The sequence below is a fragment of the Salminus brasiliensis genome, chromosome 4 (assembly GCF_030463535.1).
Source record: "Salminus brasiliensis chromosome 4, fSalBra1.hap2, whole genome shotgun sequence".
Lineage (NCBI taxonomy): Eukaryota > Metazoa > Chordata > Actinopteri > Characiformes > Bryconidae > Salminus > Salminus brasiliensis.
The window spans coordinates 1,710,628-1,720,627 of record NC_132881.1 but is presented as its reverse complement, the minus strand read 5'-3'; the positions used below and the strand labels follow the sequence as shown (position 1 = coordinate 1,720,627).

At 46.8% G+C, this 10,000-nt stretch overlaps 1 protein-coding gene across 1 annotated transcript in view; it reads left to right on the top strand.

The window, feature by feature from the left end:
- The window catches only part of kcns3a (potassium voltage-gated channel, delayed-rectifier, subfamily S, member 3a), a 1,718-nt gene extending 532 nt beyond the window's left edge, over positions 1 to 1,186 (top strand). Inside the window, 2 exon segments of the mRNA XM_072676738.1 lie at positions 1 to 570; positions 573 to 1,186. The exon segment at positions 1 to 570 is cut by the window's left edge and continues 430 nt beyond it. Of these exon segments, the coding sequence (XP_072532839.1) occupies positions 1 to 570; positions 573 to 976 (974 nt within the window). The 3' untranslated portion in view covers positions 977 to 1,186.
- The last annotated feature ends 8,814 nt before the right edge of the window (positions 1,187 to 10,000 follow it).

Here is a 10,000-nt window from a genome sequence, read left to right as displayed (position 1 = left end):
GGCTGAGGCTGGAGAATCCGGCCTACTCGCGATCGGCCAAGCTGCTAGCTGTGATTTCCTTGAGCGTGGTGCTAACTAGCATTGTAGCAATGTGTATTCACAGCATGCCCGAGTTCCACAAGGTGGACTCCAACGAGAAGCCGGTGGAGGACCCGGTGCTGAGTCTCTTCGAGACCATCTGCATCATCTGGTTCACTTTCGAGTTTATCGTCCGGTTAGTCGTCACGCCTTGCTTGCGCAAGTTCCTGAGCAACACCCTCAACATCATCGACTTCGTCTCCATCATCCCGTTCTACGCTACGTTGGTGTTCGAGAAGGTGGACGCTGAAGAGAGCGAGGAGCTGGAGAACGTGGGGAAGGTGGTCCAGATCCTTCGGCTCATGAGGATTTTCAGGATCTTGAAGCTGGCGCGCCATTCCGTCGGCTTGCGATCCCTCGGAGCCACGCTCCGGCACAGTTACCACGAGGTGGGACTCCTTCTCCTCTTTCTCTCTGTCGGAATATCCATCTTTTCCGTGCTCATCTATTTCGTGGAAAAAGAGGAGGCTGAGTCCGAGCTCCAAACCATCCCGTGGGGTGGTGGTGGGCCACCATCAGCATGACCACAGTCGGGTACGGGGACACGTACCCTGTCACGCTCGCTGGGAAACTCATCGGCACTCTTTGCATCATCTGTGGCCTGCTGGTGGTGGCTCTGCCCATCACCATCATCTTCAACAAGTTCTCCAAATACTACCAGAGACAGAAGGCTCTCGTCGAATCGGACCAGTTTGGATTCGAAGGGAAAGGGCCGATCCCTGGGATGCCTTTCTTTAACATGAAGGACTTGTACGCCCAGGGGGTCAACTCTCTCCTGGCCAGTATGTCTTCCAGGAGCAGCCTGGCGAGTGAAGGGGACGCCACGGATGCCTCCAGCATTCAGGACATTGAGACGGTCTGCCCAGCAGGTCTCACTGAGACCAGGGACACGACATGAAGGAGTAGTTTGGTGAAAAGGCAAATTTACACACGTTCCCCTCTTTACCCCTAAGTCTAGTCAAAAGGCCGAGGCACGTTCGGTGTGCTGTAGTTTTGCACTGGAGCTATGAGGGTAGTGTAACCACCTGGCTGAGCTGGAAGCTTACCGTTGTGTGTGCATTTATTTTAAGTTATCTCAAAGAGACTTCTGCACACTATATGGACAAAAGTATTGGGACACTTACACATTACTACGTTAGCTTTAATTCATTATATGGAGCTGGTCCCTGTCTGCAGCTCTAACAGCCGCATTGGAGAGTCAGCACTCGACCCTGACCCCGCTCTGTAATGCTTCTCCTGTTCAATAATAATACCTCTAACAGCTGATGGAGGAAGATCTAGGAGGGAGGAAATTTCACCAGCTGACTTGTTGTTGTTGTTGGTGCAGCGGTGTCTCCTATTACATACAGAACCACGCTGGAGTTCAGTGAGCTCTTTAGAACCCACTCCCATTCTTTCACTAATGTGTGTAGAAAGGCAGACTGCATAACTAGGGGCTTGAGTTTAGACACCTGCAGCAATGGGACAGAATAAACCACCTAAATTCAGTGATTAGGAGGTGTCCCAATACTTTTGTCCATATAGTGTATGTGTGTTCTAAAACTCTGTGACCTTATGATGTTCATAAAAACTGGCAATGGTATGTTGCCTAGCTAAAAAACAGCCCAAACCTTAGTCCAGACTGCATTAAAAGTATGGACAACAGTGTCAGGACGTCTTCTTTGAGACCCCCCCGCTTCCCAGCTTTGCCACCCATGCTTAGAGCTTTATCCAGTCCTGGAGGGCCAGTGTCCAGCACGGTGTCCAGCACCTTAGTAGCACCTTTACAGCAGATCATCAGGTGTCCACTTGCCGTTAGCCTCGTTAGCCTCATAGCTCCAGTCCATGAGCAAAGATACAACCGCAGGCCAAGGCATATTCGAATTACGTGGCAATGCCACCAGGGGGCCACCAAGAGCACATCATGATAAAAATGTATATATTAAAAAATATATAACATTGATTAATGAAGCGAAATGGTATTACTCAGGTAAAAGCCATTTATTCATTTATTTTCATAGTTGGAACACCACTTGCTGCTGTTGGGCAAATGCAGATATGCGCCGCTGGGGTGGTGGATAAAGTCCCAGGAGTCCTAGGAGCTTCAGGTATTGCACAATATCTCTCTCCTATGAAACGATGAAGCATCTGGTGCTGAGGTGGTGGTATGGGGCCCCCCACCCCCCTAAATGAAAATCTGCCAGCCCTGGATACAATCCTCAGGCCTCAAACATGTCCGGGCGATCGCCTCCAGTCAGGCTAAGGGGGAACATGCTTGAAATTTGACTTTTCACAGAGCAATTACTCCAGACCCAGAATGTGCACCGAGCAGCTGCAGCAGAGCGCAACAGTCTGCTTACTCTCCTCCGAGAGACTGCAGGACGCAAGCGCTCGCTTCTGAAACGTGAGTCTTGTTGCCGTCCCGTGCTCATGCCAGGAAGCCTCTAGGCTGTGGTCGTTCTCAGATGAGTAACGGGAATTGACTTGAGGAAATCTCAGTGGACAAACAATGGCACTTTCTTTGGCTTCAGTTCTCAGGGTAAAACAGCAACTGACCCACGTCTGTCTTCCTGCTGCTCTGCAGCTCAGAGGAGGCTCTGTTCTGTAGTTAGGGATGCACCGATATGGGAATTGTGGGTTTTTTATTGTGCATATCTGCTGACGTCGATACAAAAACCTGTATGCTTGGCATTAGACGTGATTTGAATATTTATTTATATGAGGGTTAAAAAGCTGTAAGCTGACTAAAGTGAAGACGTATTTTAGTGCCGTGAGAATCAGGGCTGGGCGCTATGGTCAAAATATTATATCACGATATCTAACGATATATGATATTATCGCGATATTTTGACATGCAGGCCAAATGTATCCATACTGAGCTCAGTGATATATATATAAAGTTCCTTTAATTAAACAGCACTAATTACACCCCCTGTAATGATATCCACGATACACTCGCTTATATCACGATAAAATTGACCTTGATTTCGATCGAGTATCGACATATCGCCCACCCATCAGCAGTCACCATCGTATATCTATCCAATACCAGAACCCGTAAGCATTGTTAAGCCACCGTCTTCCAGTACCGATATCTGTGATTCCGATATCATCGTGCAGCCCTAGTTCTTACAGGCAGCGCCCTGCTCCGACTTGCGTCTCCACATAGCGAAGCAAACTCTGCTGCCTATACAAACAACCTGGTCTAATGCTCTGCTCGTCTAATAAGTCAAAGTGTGTTTTTATGATGTTTTTTCTCCAGATTGCTTGAATCTGTCGTAGCAACTGACAGCATTCATACGTGGAAGATGTTAGTGCATGTTAGTGCATACCTCCCTTCCCTTAATCTGCCCGGCGGAGAGAGAGAGAGAGAGAGAGAGAGAGAGAGAGAGAGAGCTGCGAGGAGAAGTGTGCATGCATATTTCAGAAGCTGAGGGGGTCGAGGGAGGAAGAGGAGGAGAGGAAGAGGAGGAGGAGGTATTGATGTAATAAAGTGTTGATGGAGAGCACCTCTGGATAGCGGCTGTTCATTATGAAATCGTTGCATTGACCCAGGATGAGACAGTGATGAGGTAATTGGATGCTTCTGTGCGTTGTCTGTGCTTCCCTGCATGAGCAACATGTGTGAAAAAGGGGGCGTGTCCAAAAGTACTCGAGCTGTTGCGAACATCCGAGAGGAGAGCGGTCAGCTGAAGTGTTTAAAAGAATCCAATTTACTCACAAAAGATACTGCTAATGCTAATGCTAATGCTAATGCTGCTGTTCTTAGCAGTGTTCCATCAGTCCCCGCCACTGCTTTAGAATTTGAATGAAATTTCATGAAATTGAAATGACCATATTGTGCAGAGAACAGATTCAGGAAGAGAGAGAGAAAAAATATAAATAATAATAATAATAATAATAATAATAATAATAATAATAAAAAAGACCAGGAGAGGAGAGAAGAGAGAACAGTAGCTTAAACTAGCTAACGTTCAGCAAATCTAGACGTAAAAATAAAGGCGTCTAAAACGTTGACGCACCCCGTCGCCGCCTTAGCACTTTGAAACAGTTATTAATTAAGATAACTTAATATTGACTATAATATATCAACTTAAATTATTAATATTAAATTAGATTATATATATTATTATTACATAACTTAATTATTAGTTATATTATATTATAATATTAAATATAACTTAATATTAACAGTGAATTTAAGATAACTGATATTATAATTGTACAAGTTCCTCTAATTAAACAGCACTAATTACACCCCTGTAATGATATCCACGATACGCTTGCTTATATCACGATAAAATGTACCTCGATTCCGATCGAGTATCGTCATATCGCCCACCCATCAGCGGAAGTGCGTCGTACATCGGACTATATAAAGGTCGGCAAAGCGAACAACAGACTCCCTCCCTATTCCACAAATGATACAGCTGTAGTTGACCCCGCAGAAATGAGAGTACCGATGCTACACTGGGCATTATGATTCTAATAACCATAGCCGTCGTTAAGCCTCCTCACCCAGAGAACTGACCCAAGCTAAAGGACTGTACGTCCTGGGTTTCTTCTGTAGATGATCAAACAAAACAAGCTAGAAATATTATTAGCGTTTCCTTTATTTTGACCCTCTGAGCTTATATACGTACGAGGAGACTGAACAGCCAGATGATACAGTGAACTAGTTTTGCTACCTGTTCGGTCACGCTAGGCTGATACTTTTCAAGGGCTATTCATCATACGGCCACTAATCGCCAACTGAGCGTGGACTGGTCCTAGTGAATGGACGTCGCCTCGCCGTGTAACCGAACTCTTCCAGTTCATTCGCTGCAACAAAGCTGAGAGACCACTCACTCAAACCATGCTGTTGTGGCCTAATGTACTCCATGTACTCGGATAATCGAGTCTTCCAGGATGCTTTTTTCGGTTCTTTCAGATGGTGGATGGGGACAGGAAACGCGGCCTAGTTCTTCTCAGATAGTTCGGAACTTCCTCGCTAGGTGTCTGGCTTCGGTACTGCTTTTATTTCCACCTGATTTAAGAAAGACTGTAAAATAACCAGCGTTTATGAAGCCCTCTAAAGCAAACTCAGGCAGCAGAGCCTCCACAGGCTGCGTGATTACGGCTCCGCAACCCCATAATACAGCAGAGTCCGGCAGGAGTAACAGTAGCCGTCTGCTACGGTGGCTTCGCCCGTCCCATTAGGCTAATGCACTCAGCCCTGATTTGATTCCCTTGCCTTTTTATGGAGGGAGGAATACTTCTCTCGTAGATTGAGATGTGCATCCTGGCTCGATTAGCGCAGGGAAAAGGGGGCCAAGCACCATAAGCTGCTGTCAGGCTTGAGACAGGGGGGCGAGTTGGCGAGTGTGTCACTTCAAGCCAGATGGATGTGTTCAGCAGAGGGAAGGAGGGAGGGGTGAGCTGGGAGCGGCAGCCGCAGATCAATGTGTCGCTCTCTGCGTCTGCTTGGCTTTTCTAGCTGATGTTTAAATGCTTCTCGTGACGAGACGTCTGGTTTAGGCCTGCTGGAAATGCAAGATGCTAGGTAGGCAACCCTAGCAACCACCTGAGAGTCGCAAGGCAGTCAATTTGCATTTTCTCTATGGGTTTATGAAAATTTGCATCCAATGGTTACAATTTTAAAGTGGTTCTTATTCTAGGGAGTTGCTTTGGTGATGCAATTGTATACCTGTTGGTTTGCTAAGCCAGTGCTAGGTGGTTGCTAAGGTGATGCTATGATGTTATCGCTGTTTGGTAAAATGTACAACGTATCGGTTAATAAAGCATAAAGCATTTACCCCCATTTTCCCCAATCTGGTGTGTTTTAGTGTTTGAAGCTCGTAAAATGTGACCAGTAGAGAAGTGAGCATTGTGGTTAAAAGTTTATGGACAATTTAAATGCATTCCAATGGGAAAACGTCCACAAAGCTCTGTTGCTATGCGGAAACCGTGTGTCTGATCAAAAAGCGAGTGTCTGCAGAGATCAGACTCCTTAGGTCCTGAACTATTCTGTTGGACACAGATGGAATTTGATGGAATCTGCCTTTAACCCATCCGTGCAGTGAACAAACACACACACACACACACATAGACACTCAGACATGCACAGTGACAGTGAGCACACGTGCCCAGAGCGGTGGGTGGCCATCACTGCAGCACCTAGGAATCAGAGAGGGCCCAGCTGTGGCAGCTTGCTGAGCCCGGGTATCAACCCCAGAACCCTGTCCTCAATAGCCCGGTGAGTTAACCACGGAGCCACCACTGCCCCCAAAGCAGGCACAAGGGATTCTGTGTAGAAGTGTGTGTGTGTGTGTGTGTGTGTGTTTGTCGGACCTGATCAGCGTCCTCCCCCCTCCTCTCTCACTATGTCCACTTGTCTTTTCCGCAGAGTAATTGATTATGTGCTGTGTGCTGCCGCTCAGGATGCTGAGGCGGAGAAGTTGACACAGCAGCTCTGGCTGCCTCTCTGACGGACTGTGGCGGAGGTCAACAGAGGGACACCACCATCTCTGTGCAAAAGCCTTATATCTTGTGTATGTACATCTACTATAGAGATCTATAGAGCTAATATACACTTGATAGACAAAAGTATTGGGACACCTGCTCGTTCATTGTTTCTTTTGAAATCAAGGCTATTAAAAAGAGCTGACCCTGCTTCTGTTGGAGTAACTGTAATCTCTACTGTCCAGGGATGAAGGCTTTCTACTAGATTCTACTAGGAGGATGGGCATTGCTGTGAGGATTTGATTGCATTGGAGAGTGAGATCAGGTCAAGTTAAATGATGATCGCCACCCCCAACTCATCCCACAGGTACTGGATGGAGCTCCACCGCCATCATTCCAGAGGACACAGTAGTTCCACTGCTCCACAGCTCAATGCTGGGCCCTATTCTATTGACAATGTTCAATTCTAGAGGCAGTACGGCTTCTGCAAAGGGGCTAGACACACCGTGTGTGTGAGTGTCCGAATGCATTCAGTAGAAGGGGTGTCCACAAACATTTGGACATATAGTGTATTTATATATACATATATATGGACTCCTCATTAGACCTTAGTGCTGCAGGAGATCTGATGTGTAATATTGTGAATGGTAGAAAGGCTCGTTTCTAACACAGTTCTTCACCTGGCGGTCTTTCCACACACACACACACACACACACACACTTACTGAGTGTCAAACACTTGTCACACTTGGGAAATTGGATAGCATCTCCTGTCACCAGCTGAGAATGGCGTTTAGAGCTTGAGAAGGATGTGACATGAGTCATGCTACCCGAGTGGTGAGGAGAAGTTTGGAACTGAGAGTTGACATTTGCACTTCGCCTGCGGGCGCCAAAAGTTTGTAGACACCTGTTTGCCTGGCTTTACTAGGAGCTTTGTCCCTCTTAACTTCCATAAGGATGGGTAACAAGCTCATGCTAGCCCATGATGCTAACAGGATCAGAGCACATTTACCACAGAACAAACTTACTGGAGCTACTCTGTGAAACCAGATCTGCTGCTTAGCGAGCCATAACATCCGGTTTAGCTGTAAATTTGCTTTATAAGAAGTATATCCCTTCACTGCTAGCATCTGTGGTCAGTATTAGCTTGCTTACCCCCAAAAAATAACTTCACTCAAAAGTGCCTCCAGAACCATGATCATGGACTGGTCACTGACCTGTAACTTGACTATGTTGGTTGAGCAGCATTACCAAATTGGTTGACCAGAATGATAAGCATGACCAAGCTAGTCGACCAGCATGACCAGCAGGACCAAACTGGTTGACCAGCAAGACCAAGCTAGTCGACCAGCATGACCAGCAGGACCAAACTGGTTGACCAGCAAGACCAAATTGGTTGACCAGCATGACAAGCATGACTAAACTAGTCGACCAGCATGCCCAGTAAAACCAAGCTAGTCAAACAGTATGACCCGCTGTTTGACCAGCAATTGTTTGACCAGAATGACCAGCAAGAGCAAGCTGGTCAACCAGTTTAAGCAGCATTACCATGCTGGTCAACCAACATGACCAAATTGGTTGACCAGAATAGTAAGCATGACCAAGCTAGTTGACCAGGAGGCCCAGCAAGACCAAGCTGGTCAAACTGCATGACCCAACTGTTTGACCAGCACGACCAAGCTAGTTGACCATTAGACCAGTAGATGCTATGTTTTTCCCTGGATGTCCAGCTTTTCAACCACCTTGACCATCAAGGACCAGCTTAGCCCATCTACCAGTCTACCAGCAAAAGATAGCCTTGGGAAGTCCTGGGAGCCGGGTTCTCTAGAGTGCTGATGGAGCTCCATCCAGTACCTTTAGGTTGAGCTGGAGTTGCAGAGCTAATTATCCAACATCAGCACCTGACTCTTGTTGAGCTGAGTGCAATCAAATCCTTCTCACAGCAATGTTTCGTCATCTAGTGAAAGGCCTTCCAGACTAACTCTCTTGATTTCAGATGAAATGCTGGTGGTGTAGTGGATTCGAACCTGGTACAAGGTGTAAGAAAGTGGCGAGGTGAGATGCTAGTGTCGTGTCTTGGTGTTCGAGCTCTTTCAAGCCCTTCAGGACGTCGGCTTTGGCGCGAGTAAATCCTTCATGAAGCTCAGCGTTTAACTCTTTACTGCTCCTGGCTGGTGGCTTTCTGACAGGGCCTTCCCTCAGGCTCATCCCATGCCTGTAAGGCTGGAATGGACTTCCGCGAGCGTTGTGGGGTGTGGATGGAGCGGTGTTGTCACGCTCAGTCAGCCGCAGCTGGAATGGGATTTCAGAAGTGGCGGTGGTGGTGGTGGTGGGGGGGGAGGTGTTGTGGGTCGTGAGCTTGGTCAAAGCTTTATTTCCCTCAGTGGCCTTCAGCTGAGCACTTTCGGAAAAGTTTCACGCCGTTCCCATCAAGCAGAGGTCACTCCTGCGCTGAGTGGCTGTCCGTGAGGACTATTGATCCATTTAACCATGCGCTGGTGGCTGATATGACTTGAATGCATTTACGGGCCAATACATTTTCTAAGAACCGCTTGGCTTCAGTTTCCTTATTTGTTTTAGCTTTTTCTCTGGACACCGAGACCGATCTGACCTGAGAAGAACTGCCAATGGAGAATCGTTACTGACCTGATTAATCTGGACCCAGAAGACCTCTCTTAACTGCCTCTGGTTCTTGGAGGAGTGCTTAATATCATGCAGGTCAAAACAGCTCTGACCCGTCGAGGCATGGACTCCACATATCCTCTGAAGGTGTCCTGTGGTTTCTGCCAGTAAGCCTGTAAGTCCTGTAAGTCGTGAGGTGGGGCCTCCATGAGCATCAGTGACCCTGTTTACACCTGGTCACTTCATGCGTCAGGATTAGATCCACTGGTGACATCCCACATAACTACAATGACAAAGTTGTGGCCACAACTTAGTAAGACGTGGGAATGAGATAATTAAGTCGTGGCCATGACTTAGGAAGGCGTGGGAATGAGATAATTAAGTTGTGGCTATGACTTAGGAAGGCGTGGGAATTAGATAATTAAGTTGTGGCCATGACTTAGGAAGGCGTGGAAGATCTCATTTCACTAAGGTATAGGATCTTGTTCCCACACCTTGCTAAGTTGTGACCAAGAGTTAATTATCTAGTTCCCACTTCTTGCTAAGACGTGGGAATGAGATAATTAGGCCTGGCCATGACTTATGAAGGCACTAAGTTATAGGATCTCGTTCCCACACCTTACTAAGTTGTGGCCATGACTTAATGATCTAATTTGCACGCCTTACTACGACTTTGTTTCATTTATGATGCCATGACCAAAGATTGCACTGTTGGCAACACCCCACAAGACCTGATGTCTGATGTTCTGGAGATGTTCTGACCCAGTCATTGTCTAGAACATCACAGTTCGGTTCTTGTTAAAGTGTCTCATATTCTTATGCTTGTCCATTTTTCCTGCTTCAGCACCTCCATCGCCTTACAGAAATGACCGTTCACTTGA